Source organism: Rhamphochromis sp. 'chilingali' (assembly GCF_963969265.1).
Source record: "Rhamphochromis sp. 'chilingali' genome assembly, chromosome: 2".
NCBI lineage: Eukaryota > Metazoa > Chordata > Actinopteri > Cichliformes > Cichlidae > Rhamphochromis > Rhamphochromis sp. 'chilingali'.
In genome coordinates this window covers 23,805,553-23,822,921 of record NC_137930.1, presented here as the reverse complement: position 1 = coordinate 23,822,921, position 17,369 = coordinate 23,805,553, and the positions used below count along the sequence as shown (strand labels likewise).

General features: G+C 39.3%; 1 protein-coding gene across 3 annotated transcripts in view; it reads left to right on the top strand.

Moving 5' to 3' along the window:
• The window catches only part of uhrf2 (ubiquitin like with PHD and ring finger domains 2), a 49,520-nt gene that overhangs the window by 22,702 nt on the left and 9,449 nt on the right, over window positions 1-17,369 (top strand). For 2 of the 3 annotated variants that reach the window (XM_080874367.1, XM_080874366.1), the window contains exons 4-7: window positions 10,569-10,787; window positions 10,973-11,082; window positions 12,467-12,653; window positions 14,692-14,815. In XM_080874367.1, coding sequence (XP_080730493.1) covers window positions 10,569-10,787; window positions 10,973-11,082; window positions 12,467-12,653; window positions 14,692-14,815 — 640 coding nt within the window. Of the gene's footprint in view, window positions 1-3,037; window positions 3,632-10,568; window positions 10,788-10,972; window positions 11,083-12,466; window positions 12,654-14,691; window positions 14,816-17,369 lie in introns of those variants that run through there. The other variant, XM_080874368.1, reaches the window with a different exon arrangement.

Genomic DNA, 17,369 nt, shown 5'->3' with positions numbered 1-17,369 from the left:
AAAACTTCTGTTGTAAAAAGTTTCTGCTACTATCAGGAGTTCTGCACCTCATGTGAGGAACTGAGATGTGTTTTTAATCCCACTCGATATTTACGTTTTTAAGCTAAAAGGGGTGTTTTTTTGGTCAGTTTAACTCAAAGTGAAGCTTTAGTGGGTCTCGTCTTCTAATTAACGTAGATCCATGTATGCTGAAGAGAAGGGCTTATTAATATCTAAAGTGCTGGCGGTTAGCCTGCCATTATCTGAGCACGAGAGTATCGCTAAGGAAGTTTTATCTCCTTTCATTCCTAGTTTAGTAAGTGCCAAGGAAATAAGGATGAAACAAAGTTTAGTTTCAGTTCTCTTTCTCACTCTTCACCCACTCTGTTTCCTTTTCTGCAACAGAGCCGTTATTGTTTAACTTTTGAGTTGCAGCACCATATTACTACATGGCTTTTATTGGCTTTGTACAGTTGTAGTGAGAATATCCACCGGCATTATGTAGCTTACTAAATTTAAGATCATGTTTAGTATGACCATGAGCTCTGACAGGCTGGTTTATGGCCTCTTTTCCTATTTTATATTACACACATATAAATTATAATCTAATTCAGTTTAGCTATGTCAGTTGTAGTGCCTGCATGCATGCTGTGGCTGTCCCATGGCTTAGTGGGATACCAGAGTAGGTCAAAACCATTACCATTACCATGTCTGTACCTTAGCATGCTACTCATTTGGTCAAATTATTCAATCACTGTAGTCACTATTTCAGTGTTTTTCTTTTAGAAGTTAAACAGTGTTGCTTTAACATTTTATAGTTGTCCAGACATTTGTGAGCCATGCAGGTAAAATGGGAGCATTAGAGTGGCTGCAAGACAGTACTCTGTTGGATTGTACTTGAAAGCAGAATCTAAAGAGAATAGCCTCCACCCATTAACCATGCCTGTTGTATGGAGTACTGATGTCTTTGCTGAATAGCTGCCAAAAAGTCTGGCAGCTGTTGTCGGTGCTTAAACGGTCCAACAAAACAATGCCTACGATTTTCTGTTCTTTGGGTCATTGTTCTGTATCCCCAAACAAAAATGATTGCTGTAAGTTTTAAGAGGTATTAGAAGATGTTTTGTTTGCAGCTGTAGCGGTGCAGTTTTAAAGAGTTTGTAATTGTACAGTGTGCACCAGTAATGGCAGCAGAACCTATGATTTCTGCAACTGTGAGGGTCAGTGTGACCCCCGTGCAGACGTCTGAGCAGCCTGAAATATGTAACTATGCGGTTACATCACAAATCACTCTGAGACCAAACTGAACAGAATCACACAAAAAATGAATTCATATATCTAAAAAAAATGCATCTGCTGTCCATATACAAATCTGGAGCTGTCTGCATTTGTGCACCATCTTCAGTCTGTGTGAATAAACTTAATAACCAATCCTGTCTGACCCCAGAAATAGAAAAACAAACAAACAAACAAAAATAATAGCAAAGTCTTTCTGAAGCTTTTAACACAATGGAATGCAGAGACAGTGGCCTTGTTTTAATTCATCTGAGGCAGCGTGCAGTCATGTTTCCCATTAAATTAATTGTAGTGCACCCATGATGTAATTCTGCTACCGTTTACAAGCGTATGAAAATAACTGAATCGTATTAGACTGTTGACGTCACTGTTAATCAGATTGTCTGTCCTCAAAAGTTGTTGTTGTTTATATTTACATGCAGAGGACTGAGTTACAATTTATAGTACTTCTGCCTCTGCTTCCTGTTTAAACCCCATTGAGAGCCAAAGCCGATATTCCTCTCTCACATGTGTGTTTGTAACGCATGTGCATGTTGATGTTTGTCTGGGGGTGGGTGTTATTGCTTGTATTCACCCCACTCTTTCTAAAACCACAGTAATCCCCTGGGCCTAAAAGAGGAAATCCCATAAATGAGCCTCAGCCTCCACTTCCTGGGAGCACACTAGCTGTGCCACAGCTTACATTTTGGTCTCTGTGGGCTCTCTCCAGTCAGTTTAAAATGCCTTCAAATAGGCCCCAAAGGCTTATCAATAGACAGTAAAGCAAGAAGTAAGTAAAGCAGCATAAAATCTTCCACAATAAATTTGTAATATGTTGGGTGTTCTTGGCATTTTTAGCTGAGCACAACGGGGCATTGTTGATTTCTGAGTCAGTGGTCAGTTTTAGGCTCAGCTTTCCAGAGAAACACACGCATGCACTGCTCGTTCATGCACACAATTCTCTACTTCTTCCAACATGAGCCCCCCCACACACACACAGTTTGTGAACGGACCGAGTCTGTGGGCCATTATGCCGTTAAACACATTGTTCATCTGTACGCATAATCCCAGCTATTGGCAAGCAAGCAAACAAGCTGTCAGTTTATCCTGAGTTAGGTCTGATCCTTACAGCTTGATGATGATTGGCATGCAGAGAACCTGCACAATTAACCTCCCTATAGTCACCGGGAGTTTGCTAGACAAGAAGCCATTTCTCACTTGTTTAAATCGCCATTTGGCAACAGAGGTAGATTTAAAATTATACAGGCTGTGCTAATGTTTTTCCTCTTGGCCAAAAATGGTTTTCACCACAAGCACATCTGGAAAGAAATATATATATAATAAATATAAAACTGTTGTATTCGACTTAAGCGTTTTTTGTGTTCAGTCGTCCATTTTGAGGATTTTAAATGAACATTTAAACACAACCCTAAAGAAAATATTTGATTAAGTTAATTTTAAATACTTTGTAAAGACTACTTTGCAGACAATGACCGTCTAAAATTCAAAGACGTCCATATTAAGTTAAATAATTAATCCAAGTATACAGCGAATAAAGCACTGATTACCTTAGCTTTCAAACTGTAAGGTGCACTTAAAATCTTTTAATTTTCTCAAAATCGACAGTGCGCCTTATGTATCAATTCTGGTTGTGCTTACTGATCTCGAACCGATTTCATGTGGTACACGGCGCTCAAAAATTTGTCAAAATGTTTTTGCGCGACTTTGGTAAGCTACGAACCCGCGCCGCTTGATGGATTGTTGGAGCATTACGGCTACCGTAGCCATAATGCCGTTCAGGAGCCTCGCGGAGTAACACGTACTGTGATTCAACATAAAGGTGTGTGGACCCCAAAATGGCACGTGTTAAGAGATATGCTTACGAAGCGAGTTTAAAACTCAAGGCTATCAGTCGCGCAATTCAACTTGGGAATAGAGCAGCTTCAAGAGAATTCCGAATTAATGAATCAATGGTACGGAAATGGAGGAAGCAAGAAGATGAACTGCGCCAAGTAGAGGAGACCAGACAGAGTTTCCGAGGGAACAAAGAGAGATGGCCACAATTAGAGGACACGATTGAACAGTGGGTTATTGAACAGAGAACAGCAGGTAGACACGTCTCTACAGCCTCTATTCGACAAAAGGCAACAGCAATAGCACGAGACATGAAGCTCGACGACTTTCAAGGAGGTCCTTCTTGGTGCTTCCGTTTTATGAAAAGGCGTAATTTCTCCATCTCCACAAATACTACTATCTCGCAGCAACTGCCAGAGGATCACGACGAACAGCGGGTCATTTCTCGCGTCTGCTGCAAGAACAAGATCACTGAAAAGAAGATCCAGAAGAATTTGGATTCGCGGAAGAGGAATGAACGGGAAAAGTGAGTGCATTGTTCTGTATTTTATGTGTTACAACTTTTGAGAGTTATTGTGAATGGGTTGAATAAAGTTTGACTTATCTATTTTGTTTCGCTTAATGCCCCTTCTAATCCGGTGCGCTTTATGTATAAAAATATTGAATAATACAGAACGTATTAACTGGCCACTTCATTAGTACACATGTTCAGGGCAAATCTGGCAGCAAATTAGTGAATGTAGGTATGATCAAGGCAAATTGCTAGAGATCAAAATACACATACACTGGGACTATGTGCACGTTAGCATATGCTACTTCCGGTGCGGGAACTCCTGTGGGGAGCTTTGTTTCCGGTGTCCTATTCGCGCCTTGTTTACGGTCCAAAACAAGTTAAGCAAATGAATGAATCAGCAGCGATTTACATTTCTATAGATGTCTTGGGCATTTACCCAATATATCTGTAAATGATGTTCATCGACTTTTCGATATTTTCCCCCGCCTCAGAGCAAAGGAGAAAAGGGATTCAAATGTTATAGTTCTCAGTATCTGTAAACAGTGGTCCCTCGTTTATCGCGGGTGTTATGTTCTAAAAATAACCAGCGATAGGTGAAATCAAGTAGCCAATTTTATTTTTTGACGGTGCAAAAGTTTCGTGGACATCATGGACATACAGTACTGCTCGTCAGAGTCACACTGCTAGCATCGATGCAGCGATTCCGTACTGTACAGGAGAGACGTCAGGGAGGAGATCGTCTGCAGCGATCAGGACGCAGGACACAATGTGACGTAAAAATAAGCATGCAAACTTGCACTACAAAATCCGCGAAAAAGCGAGGTGAAAGGTGAACCGCGTTATAGCGAGGGACCACTGTAATTTTGAAGGTAAGTCACAACATACCCTTCGTAAATACTAATGTATAGAAACCCTTATCAGCAATCATTCATTTTTTCTGTGGCTTTTTCCAGAGGTGGGACCAAGTCATTGTTTTGCAAGTCTCAAGTAAGTCTCAAGTCTTTATCCTCAAGTCTCAAGTCAAGTCTCAAGTAATGTCAGGCAAGTCAGAGTCGAGTCTCAAGTCACTGGTGTAAAAGTCCGAGTCAAGTCACAAGTCTGAAACTTTGAATTTCAAGTCCTTTCGAATCTTTAAAAAAATATGAAAAAAGCATGTTGCAGTTATATGCTAAATGTAAATATTAGACCATGTAATTTTAAAATCTGTGTTTTTCTCAACACGTGACAAAATAGTGAACTTAGAAAATATACACAAATTGTGAAATTGCACCTCTTTAAAATGCAGCTCAATTAAACCTAGCTCCAAGAATAATTTTCACCGACAGTTCTGAGATAAGCTGCATGTTATTCTTGGATGCGGTTGTAGGACCGGCTTTAAAATCGCATGACAAAAATATCATACACATTAAAAAAAAACTGCATCACCAACGTAGCCTGGACAACATTTGCTAGTTAGATGAAGTCAGGTATCTCATCGTAGCATATTTATATGCATATTTATAATCATACGGTTCTTGGAGTGAGTGCATACACTCATGAAGTTTAGTAACTTCAGGTCACTGCAACAAGCCCAGGTACAGTTTACCGCCGGATGGGTGCAGGACCTTGAAATGTACCGTGTAGAACGAAAGACCATCGTACGTATCATAAGTTTACCAGTCTCACAAATTGTCTTCATAAATACACATTCGTTAACCGTTTATTAATAGGACCTTTGAGCTCAACGGTAATTAATTAGTAGTGGAAATAATTTCTGGTACGCGTTACAGAAATGTAGCAGTGACAATAATACTGTATGCTGTAATCGTACTGGGCAATTAGTGATACAAAAAACCTGTTTTATCCTGTGAATAAAAGTATATGTTTTTGTCAATGTACCATGGTAATAACAGAAGCGAAACGCAATATTGTGTCAGGACAATTCACTATTTATGCACAATAAATAAAGGAGCATAGTGCAACAATTTCTGTTCAGCGCCAGACTTGCTTGTAACCTATATCACCAATTATGTTATGAAAATGACGTATTAACTACTAAAAAACACTGACCTTCGTGTAAATGCTTGGAGCAGACTAACCTGTGAGCTGGAGTGTTCTGGGACGTTATATTTGATCTTTGAATGGCTGCAATCCAGGCCACCCGTCGCCTCTTTGTTACTTCGGAAACATGGCTCGAACAATTTCTCTTCAACGACGTAATCCGATAACAACCGATCTCTTTACCCGTCGGCTTCCCGTGGCTGTCATGCGACCGGCTATTGCAGTTAATAATACAACAGCTTCTTGACATTTTTGTGTTTCTTTTTATCGCTGTGTGACTGATTTCAATTGAAAGCCTGCTTGCGCTAGTACCTCTTGCCACGAGTTCCCAGAATCCTTTGCGGTTTACCCCTGAATGACGTCACATTTTCAATCTCTATATAATATGCATGTTAAATTTTATATTTGGGGTGAAATATCAAGTCTTTTCAAGTAAACCGGTTCAAGTCCCAGGTCATTGGTGTAAAAGTCCAAGTCAAGTCACAAGTCTTAGAACATTTTTTCAAGTCAAGTCTTACAGAAGGCATACATTTGTTCCCAAAGTTAACAAATTAAAAAAAGCTGAGGAATTAGTTAGAAAAAAGAAGAAATAAAAACATTTTCTATAGTGGGTCTTTATTCTTAGTCAACATGTTTTGTTTTTTTTTCCTCACAACATGAAAAATGTTTGTAGAGCCACTGTATCACCAACAGTTATTAGTGTCAGTCAGAAGAAAAAAAGGAAGACTGATGTTAAATTATTGTTATTTTGCTAAAAAGCCTGAAAACCAACCAAGTTGTCAGCCACTGTTTTTTGAGTTTAGATGTGCTGTTGCTAGTTTCCTCAGGTCTAGAGATTGCCTACCAACCACCAGTCACCATGGAAGAGTATCCCCCAACTGGTTGCAAGTGGTTGTTAGGTGAAATCGGTCACAAAGAAGATTACAGTATGTCAATGAAAACATCTTTGCCATCGCTTTGATTGCCAGCAGTTTGCCACGGTTGCAGGTAATTTGTCTGGAATGCGCCAACTTGTCTGCAGACATTTGCCAACTACTCTGTAAGCAGTAGTGAAACTTTGAAGAGTGCAACACAGCTCAAAGTAAAAGTTGTGCCTTTTAGAACTCGGTTTCAGTGGTAATGAGCCATTTTTTACCTTGAAAGGGAACATTCTGTGTTCCTGGTTTGTTGCACTTTTTTTTTCAGGTTTCACGCACAGTGGTCAGTTAGCAAGTGTTTGCAGACAGCCTCTGTGCAGAAGCCTCTTTGTGATAACAACCGATCTCTTTACCTGTCGGCTTCCCGTGGCTGTCATGCGACCGGCTATTGCAGTTAATAATACAACAGCTTCTTGACATTTTTGTGTTTCTTTTTATCGCTGTGTGACTGATTTCAATTGAAAGCCTGCTTGCGCTAGTACCTCTTGCCACGAGTTCCCAGAATCCTTTGCGGTTTACCCCTGAATGACGTCACATTTTCAATCTCTATATAATATGCATGTTAAATTTTATATTTGGGGTAAAATATCAAGTCTTTTCAAGTAAACCGGTTCAAGTCCAATTCAAGTCCCAGGTCATTGGTGTAAAAGTCCAAGTCAAGTCACAAGTCTTAGAACATTTTTTCAAGTCAAGTCTAAAGTCATAAAATTAATGACTCGAGTCTGACTCGAGTCCAAGTCATGTGACTCGAGTCCACACCTCTGGCTTTTTCTCACGGTTTGTTAACATGCTGTGCGGGTCTGCACTTGACTAGCTGATATCGAGATAACGGGAAACATCTAGTTTGACTATTCTTCACCTGTAGTTTGAATGCTGAACATTTGCCTGTTTAAATCATAAGACCAGTTACTATACAGAGATGTGCTTCTGAATGTGGACGATGTGTCTTCTGCATGCAGTAATGCAGTTCTGCTTGTGTTGAGTGATGAAAAAAACTGATCAATCTAAACTCTTTAAACGTCAAAATTGATCATTAGATTTTTTTTATGACACAACAGTGGTGAGTGTTTCCACCTTCTGCTCTTCTGCTCTCGGTCTGATTGACCGCAAAGTAAAGCTACCGGAAATGTACAACCCCACATCCGGTCTCAAACCAGGAAGTTAGCATTTTCTCGTGCACGAGGTCTATTAGCTCAAGAGTAGTGTTTAGAGAGCTTCATGGAATGGTTTCAGTGGCTGAGCACTTGCATTACCTTACATCCCCAAATGAGATGCAGTGGTTTAAAGTGTGCCGCCACTGGACTGCTGATTTGTCACTCTCTAGAGTGATGTATCACACTTCTCCAGCTGGCTAGCTGATGGACAGATTTGGTTTGGTAGTTGCCAGGTGAACGGTACTTGTCTGACTGCATTTCAGACAAGTGTAGTTTGGTGGAGGGGGAATATGGTGTAGGTTTCTTCTTCAAGAGTTGGCGTTTGAAGCAGGAACTCTCAATGTTTCAGCATACCGAGCAATTTTGGACAATTTCATTCTCCCAACTTTGTGGCAAGAGTTTGGGAATGGTGTCTTCCTGTTCCAACATGACTGCATACCAGTTTACAAACCAAGGTCCAAAATACATGGATGAGTAAGTTTTGTGTGGAAGAACTTGACTGGCCTGCACAGGGTCCTGAACTCAACACGATAGAAGACCTTTGGGATGAATTAGAGCGGAGATTACGAGCCAGGCCTTCTCTCACAATTGCGCTTCTGGAAGAATGGTCAAAAATCCCCATAAACACACTCCTACACCTTTGTACCAACTTGGATTGGTTGTGGTTGAGGCACCACAGCCTACAGGAGTATCAATGCTGACCATCCCTTTATGACCACAGTATATCCGTCATCCTCCACCAATATAGCGCGCCATGTCATAAAATTCACATCATTTTAAACTGGTTTATTGATCATGACCATGAGTTTACAGTTGAAGTTGGCTGCATAAAATATTGCAGGGAAGTCAACCATCACGGTCCTGACGGACATGGGCATTCAAGGCAAGCTCAGTGGCAAGTTCTTAAAGCTCTGACTAGCACTGCAGAACAGGCTAGTCGTTGACTTTGAATCAACATTAGAGACACTATTTTAACTCTAAAGTAAAAGCGGTAACTGCAGCAATGAGGTAAATTAAGGGAGGTAATGCAGAGGGACACACACCCGAGATGGCAGATGTTGCTGGTAACACTTAGCTCCACATTCATACCATGAATGTGGCTAACAAATCTGCAGCATCTGTGTGACGCTATCATGTCAATACGGACCAAAATCTCTGAGGAATGTTTCCAGCCGCTTGTTGAAACTGTGCCATGAAGAATTAAAACAGTTCTGAAGGCAAAAGCAGTTCTAATCCAGCACAACTGAGATTTATCTAATGAAGTGGCTGATGAGAGTATGTCAAAGGGTAAAATCTGCAAAGTGCTTTGAGTGGTGAGTAGCAAAAGAAAAGTGCTATATAAATGCCAGTCTATTCCATCTCATGAATCGGTGTGTGCTTGTGTCTATTCCAAAAATGTGGTCCTGGAAACTTCTCGTACCTGGAACTAACACAAAGACGGGTTTAAGAATTTTGGTAGATGTTTATCACCTTGTGAGGTAGCTGGATTCTCCTCAGAATCGTGATAATGAGCAAACCTTTTTTGCCAAATTTCTAGCTTTGCGCTTGTAGCCTAACCACAGTTGGCTTGAAAAGGTCAGTGTCTTGCGAGGATCTATTGGACGTGTTTAAGATGCGACAAAGTGTTTATATTGCTTGGTAAAATAAATGTAGTTTAATAAAGTATTCTGATTCTGATTGATTCTGTTTTATTTAGCCTAATCCTGCCATAACTATGAATTTTGCTTTTGTCTGCTGTTGCTGACTGTAGCAAAAGGTGGAGTGCTTCCCAGAAACTGTGCTGTGTTGATAGATGACTAAAGCTCAGTCCAACCACACTAGTTTTCTTGTTTTGTTAAGTGTATGACTTGGTTAAATGAGCCCAGAGAATATAATAAAGCTGCTGTAGAGAGTAATGGACATTTTCTTTTCTGAAAACAACACGTCAAGTGGAGGTCTTCTGAAAATATCTGAAAAGTATAATGTGTAATTTGTCAGTCACACATGAGCTCTTGGAAATAAAACAGTCCAGTTGTTAAGTGGTAAGAGGTTATTCCAATTGCAGTTCCAAGGTTGCTGAATTGAATTGATTTTCTGTGCAGATGTGCCACGAGATCATGGTGGTAAGAATCTATTATGATCCTTCTCTCAAATCACCAGTCAGAAAGATGTTGTGGGCAAATGTCTCCTATAGAAATGTTTCTCTGAAAAGCTACAATATATGAATAGATTTGATTTTAAATTAGTAGACCTGTGGTGTCACAAGGACATCATAAATTACAAAAACTGCACAATTTGTGACTACTGTATTTTCTCCCTGGACACAAAGACGGTTAAATTCACATGTAAAGAAAAAAGTAGAATTAAGATTTTCTGCAACAAAAAAGAATGTGAATTGTGCAGTATTATCCGTATTTGACTTTCAGTATTCGGAGGCTCATGTAGACTTTAGATCTGCGCGTTCTTTCATAGGAATAGTTTTATTTGTTATCAGTGGAGCAGTCTGTGACTTAACCCATTGTGCTTTGAAATACTTGGAGTGCTTGTCCATCAGCTTGTACCAAAAACATGGCTGCATATTCCATCTTTTCTTTCCTCTGGGGATTCTACGTTTTTCTCAAAGGTACATCACAACTGTGATTATTTTAAGTTTAAGATTTCAAGTGAAGACCTTTTCTGTTTGTATAGAGAAGTTTCCCATTTTAATTTAACCTATGGGTTTATATTGTAGTTGTACGTTAACTGCTCACTTCACAAGAACTATATTCAGTATTTGTAGTAGCTTACATACAGCATTGAGACAAATTGGGTTATATAACTGTTACAAAGATTCCATGCTCTTAATCTGTCTCTCCTCAGCTACCCAGAGAATGGTGTGGTGGAAATGCGACCGGTGGATGTGCGACCACGTGCCAGGACACTGCTGCGGTGGGACCAGCTTGAGGTGGGCATGCATGTGATGGTCAACTACAACATGGAGACACCAGATGAAAGGGGCTTCTGGTTCGACGCAGAGATTGTGTCCCTCAAGCAAACCTCCCGCACTAATAAAGAGCTCAGAGTCAATATCCTCCTCGGGTGAGCATCTTCCTTCAAGATTTCAGGGTGATGCTTTCAGGTGTGAAGGCATTAGTGCTAGTTTTATTTTCTTTATCAGAATATCAGTTTGGCAAATCTTGTGTTTTTTCTCTCTCTCTCTCTCTCTCTCTCTCTCTCTTTTTTTTTTTTTTTTTTCCTTTCCATGTCACATGCTCTCCATTTAGGGGTCCTGGAGATGTGATTGGGGATTGTAAAATTCACTTTCTGGATGAAATCTACCAAGTTGAGAAACCAGGAGCTCGTGCACTATCGGCTGCAGACGGACAGTTTAAACGTATGAACGAGCTCAATCCTGAGCACTGAAAACTTGCCGTTAATAGTTTGCGCACCAGTATTCAGAAGGCATACATTTGTTCCCAAAGTTAACAAATTAAAAAAAGCTGAGGAATTAGTTAGAAAAAAGAAGAAATAAAAACATTTTCTATAGTGGGTCTTTATTCTTAGTCAACATGTTTTGTTTTTTTTTCCTCACAACATGAAAAATGTTTGTAGAGCCACTGTATCACCAACAGTTATTAGTGTCAGTCAGAAGAAAAAAAAGGAAGACTGATGTTAAATTATTGTTATTTTGCTAAAAAGCCTGAAAACCAACCAAGTTGTCAGCCACTGTTTTTTGAGTTTAGATGTGCTGTTGCTAGTTTCCTCAGGTCTAGAGATTGCCTACCAACCACCAGTCACCATGGAAGAGTATCCCCCAACTGGTTGCAAGTGGTTGTTAGGTGAAATCGGTCACAAAGAAGATTACAGTATGTCAATGAAAACATCTTTGCCATCGCTTTGATTGCCAGCAGTTTGCCACGGTTGCCTGTAATTTGTCTGGAATGCGCCAACTTGTCTGCAGACATTTGCCAACTACTCTGTAAGCAGTAGTGAAACTTTGAAGAGTGCAACACAGCTCAAAGTAAAAGTTGTGCCTTTTAGAACTCGGTTTCAGTGGTAATGAGCCATTTTTTACCTTGAAAGGGAACATTCTGTGTTCCTGGTTTGTTGCACTTTTTTTTCAGGTTTCACGCACAGTGGTCAGTTAGCAAGTGTTTGCAGACAGCCTCTGTGCAGAAGCCTCTTTGTGACCGATTTCACCCACCGACAGTTAGTAAACTCTTACCAGCCAGCCAAGGAATACATACATATTTTTCGACCAGAGGTTGCCAGGTGGTTGCTGACTGTGTGATTGATGCCCAACTCGTCTTATAACAGTGCAGCCCATCCTTCTTGTTTTCAGTCTGCTTCAATAGCACAGTTGGCATAAAAAAACGTCCCAGAAAACAAATTCTCGTTTGGGAAATGAGCAGATATCAAGCTGAAACACTAATAGCTGTTATTCAAAATAAATGAATGTATTATTGATTTGAACATGTGACAAATACACATTATAGATAGGTTACTTGAACAAAATGAAGTCTGACAACTTAAGACTGAAGAGTAAATTATGTCTGTGTGTGGATTGACCTAGCATTTGTAATATTAAATAAAAACAGTTGGGAATAAGTTGCCCTAATAACCATAATGCAGAAAATCATGTGTCTCATGCTTAACATGTCCCCTTGCAGTGCTCCTACAAAACCTACGCCTGCCAATCCTTTGTCGTTATGTAGTGCAGGAATACCATGATATTATCATTCTGTTCATACATGTGTTTGCATTTATGAATGCTGCAGGAAAGAGTGGTCCGGAGTGTAAGCACTGCAAGGCCGACCCTGACGCAGAGTGCCGTTTCTGCTCCTGCTGCGTGTGCGGGGGGAAGCAGGACGCTCACATGCAGCTGCTGTGTGATGAGTGCAACATGGCGTTCCACATCTACTGCCTCAACCCACCGCTGGCCACTATCCCAGATGACGAGGACTGGTGAGAGAGAGCGCCACTCGACATTTTGCTGCGAGATTTTGAGCCTCGCAGTCATTTAACCAGGAAAAAAGGCTGATGAGTGCTGTTTAAATGTGGGCTGAAATGTATTAGTGTAGTAATTAAGCGGTGATTGAGGGTAAAATCAATATATAGTAATGAAACCATGCGCTCACAGGTGGGAGTTAATCTAATCTTTGAAAGACTTTCTGCCAAACAGATCTCCACGCCTTCTTGGCATCATTTTCTAAAACGGCGCAAAGCTTCATTATCTTGCGTTCTGGGTTCTGTCTGTTTCTCCCACAGTATTGCAACGAAGTCAGAGAGATTATTGGAAAAACAGTTCAGGTACTGATTGTATCTGGTGCGGAGAGAAGATAATACTAATGGCTTTGAAAATAAACATTTTTAATTTTTTGTCAGTGTGGGAATTTAGAAAAAAGCTTAAGAAAGATTAAATCATGGAAATTCTTAATAATTAAGGTTTACAAAGAGCTCTGGTAAGGCATGCTTTGAGAACAGCTCGGCCTGCTTTTCTGTTGTTCTTTGTATAAGTAAACGACAATAAAACAAGACCCCTTCATCTATCGTTTTTAACTTTTTGATGCATTTTCGTAACGTCCACAAAAATTTCATTCTTTTACGTTATGTTTCCTAAACCTAAAAAAAACTTGTAGCTCAGGGATGTCAAACGCATTTTACATTATGGGCCACATACAGTTCACTTGGATGTTTGTAGGTCAGATCAGTGATTAGATCAGATCCCTGAGATACCACAATATAAGAAAGAAAAGTGCAATTTCAACAATATATCTGTTTTTATACATGATAAAGAAATGCTGCTTTAGTTAATGAAAGAAATGTCAGTACGACTCTTGTGCTTAAATTTTAAGAAATAAAATATGTAAATAATTTTATAACTGGAAAAAGATCTGGTAACCATTGCTTATTGACCGTCCTGTAGTTATGAAACATGAACTTTGTGTTCAATAACAGAAAATGTCCCCTTTTTTGTGTGTGTGGACCCATTGTTTAAAAACACAACAAAACAAAAAAATCAGAATTTTTTTCATTATTAGCACCTTTTTTTTTTTTTAATTTTACATGACTGTCAAATTCTGTTCATATAATTCAGGGCTCTCTCTCTCATTTTAGATCCCGGGGAGCATAAAGGCTAATTTGATCTTAAATTGGCTGGGCCACTAAATCTATGGGATTAAAGTCCTAAAAAAAACCCACCCCAATATTGTTGCTTTTTCTTTTAGTGTAAAACTGTTCAAGGAAATTTTGTTCGCATATCACGAACTACTTATGTCTGTTTTTTTTCTTCTCTACATTACAAAGCAGTGCTGCTGTTGTAAATCAAAGAAACCCATTAGTACTGCTTCTTGGGCTCACACTTTGAGAAATTAAGTGCTGGCAGCTCATTATCCAGACATTTTCTTATAATTAGAAAACAGAAATTATGTTGTTTTTATTTTTTCTGTAGGAGGAAGACATACTAACAGTACATTAAAAAAAAAAACACCTTGTTTTAAGTCAGATAATCAGCCAATAGTAGCTATTTGTGGATATATTGGTATTAATATTTACAGCAGCTGATCAATTATAATTTTATAAGTAAAGAAGAGGCGGGACAGATATTCTTTAACTGTGTTGTAAGTGTTGATGATGCATACTTTCCTCATCAGAGGGCACAGTTTCCATGTTGGCAACACTTGTTGAAGCTGATCAAAGCAGAGTTGGGCAGAACGTGAATGTGTAAGCCACGCATATATCATAAAATAATATCAATGACAAATGTTATGAAAATCTAATTAAGTTTTGCGTGTCTGAAAGACAAAAATATCGGCGGATATATCACAATTTTAAAATCCCCAAATATTGGTGTTGCTATCAGTCTTAAAAATCCCATATATGTTAAGTTGTAACATTGTTGCTGCAGTTTTTTGATTTTACAAAGCCAGAGTAGAGGCATTTGTAGGCTGGCCTAAAATTTTAGGAAGCACTGACGGAAATTGTTTCCTTCTTATTTTGCCAGGTACTGTCCAACCTGTAAGAATGACACCAGTGAGGTTGTCAAGGCAGGCGAGAAGCTTAAAGCCAGCAAGAAGAAAGCCAAAATGCCTTCTGCAACCACCGAGAGTCAAAGAGACTGGGGAAAGGTGAGACCCAAGGGCACCCTAAAGCACACATACAGCAAAGGTGGACTGACAGCTGCTCTGTAAGAATGAAAGTGAATTTCAATAGAAAGCTGGAGGGAAGAGTTCATATTGTCCTGAAGAAGCAAAGGCCATGTAGACAAATACAAATAAAACAATAACAAAGCAGGGGGTTTTTTTCTCGAAGGGCTTTTCTCTGTTTTATTATCAAAACACTAAAAAGTGCTTCACTCCATCATATTGGCTATGAGAGACAGAAGAGGCGTTTTACATCTCAAAACCTGAATAACCAGATCACTGAAGGAACTAACTGTAGAGGCTAAGCCTACGCTTGAAGCCACTGAGGTGGTCGTTAACGGGGGTGACGCGATGTCACTGGTATGCATGAATTAAGTTCACAGTCCAATAAATCCAGCAGTATGTATCTTGTCCTTTTTGGTCTTTATTCTGTATCGACTTAGCATAACAGCGCAACGGTCACAAACTGTTTGCCTTCTCAATGACACACCTGACGCCGATTACGTGCGTCTACCTTAAATACCTTTACATTACATAATCAAAACAGAAAAAGGTGACCTCTAGTGACCACATAAGGTATTAACCCAAGAATGGCTCCTACACTAACGGTGAACATTTATGCTTCCAGTGTAGTACATTTTATAATGGAAACAGTATATTTACATAGAAATGTTCATAATGTTTTAACATGACTTACTTTAATGTTTGTTTCCTTACAGTTCATTTCTGTTGTGAGTTTGATAGTTTGTTTAGTCTTTGAAGTCTGAAAAAAAATTAGTTTTAGTTTAGTAGCTTCGGTGTTAGCTTAAATTTTTTATTCATTATTATAATAGCTGTGATCTTTGTCATAAGTGAGATAGAAGAAATTAACAAAGCAAAACACTTTAGACACTCTGAGTTTCTGTAAGCATGTGCATGAAAGTCTCACCAGACAGGCCATGAGGTCTGCGGCGCTCCAGACTAAAATTAAATATATTTACAGTATAGTTTTATGTTGTTTTACGTAGTTTTGTGCAGTAGCTTTCACGTTTTTAAGGTGAAGGTTTTATTTTTGTTTTAGTGAGACACAATTGTTTTTTTTCTTCACACCGTTTCAGTTTACTCAATGACCTTACGACAAACTGCTATAAGAAGAAAGCTAAGGCCATGCAAGCAAACATCGTTGTATTTCATTCACTTAATCCAAGCTGCCTTTTCTTCAGTTTACTTTTTACATGTTTGCTGTCAGTTATTGTCTGTTGTGTATGTTGCATTATGTTTGATCAGAGACAAAGTAGCTTGTTTCAAATTAAGTTTTCACGTAACAGACATACTCCATTTATAAGGTTTTATTGAACGTCTCATACATGTGGCTCCATAGTGTTGTGGTTAACACAATCACCTTACACACCAAAGATTCCTGGTTTGAGACACACACATAGCCTCAGTGGGGCTCACAAGCTAGCTTACACAGTGCTGTTCCTACGCCCGGATAAATGGGAGCATTTCATCGGGAAGAACATCCGGTGTAAAACCTGTGCCAAATCAAACATGCAGATTCATCTGCTGGGGGAGACCCCTTGGGATAAAAGGGAGCAGCCAAAAGTAGCCTTTTAATAAGCAGTAGATATAATGTATTATAAGTTAAGCATTTATTAAGCTTTATGCCGCCATCCCAAAGTGACTTTATAAATTCAGTCTTTCAGTCACAATATACTGATTTTGTCTCTAATATTGAATTTAAAATTTATTGTCATGTCAAAAACAGGCAGATGATAATACTGTAAATGGCCAAGCGGTCTAAACAGACATGATTGGTTTCACTTGAAAGTTTATCACAGCTTTTTCACTATTAGCAACAACTACACTGCAGCGTGGTTACACACTTTACAGCTGAGAAAATAAAGGTTACTGCTGCTAAAGGCATTAATTTTTATGCTACTGTGGTTACTCCTCTCGTACACCAAAAGACTCGCATTCCACACCAAACCCGCTGAGTTGGGGTGAGTCACTGATGCAACAATAGTCACACTCTTCAAAGATGGGGACCGGGTCTGCCACCACTCACGGACGGTCAGCTACCGTCTTCAAAGCAACTTCGGTGCAAAGCAGCAATGAAACGACAATAACATGGTGTCAGGCAATTTTGAATGGGGTTAAATTGCACGCAATCTGTTTGTGGTAATGTGATTAGTAACTGAGAGAAACTGGTGAAAATTTCAAGTCTGTTACTGTCAACATAGACAGAACTGTGCATTAAGCAGAAATTCACATTCATTATTTACAATCTGAGACTCTCTCAGACTGTGTGTTGGCTAGGGCTGAACGATTATGGAAAATAATCTAATTGCGATTTTTTGCCCCAATATTGCGATTGCGATGCGATATGCGATTATTTTTTAAGGTCTTTGTCTTCTGTATTATTAAACAAAGACAAGCAATACATCATATAGTATGGCCAATACTATATTACATTAATTTTAAACTGTTCTTTCCTGGAAGACAGACCTCTGTTATGATGACATGAGGTGATGCATGAATTGATGACTGACATTTTTAT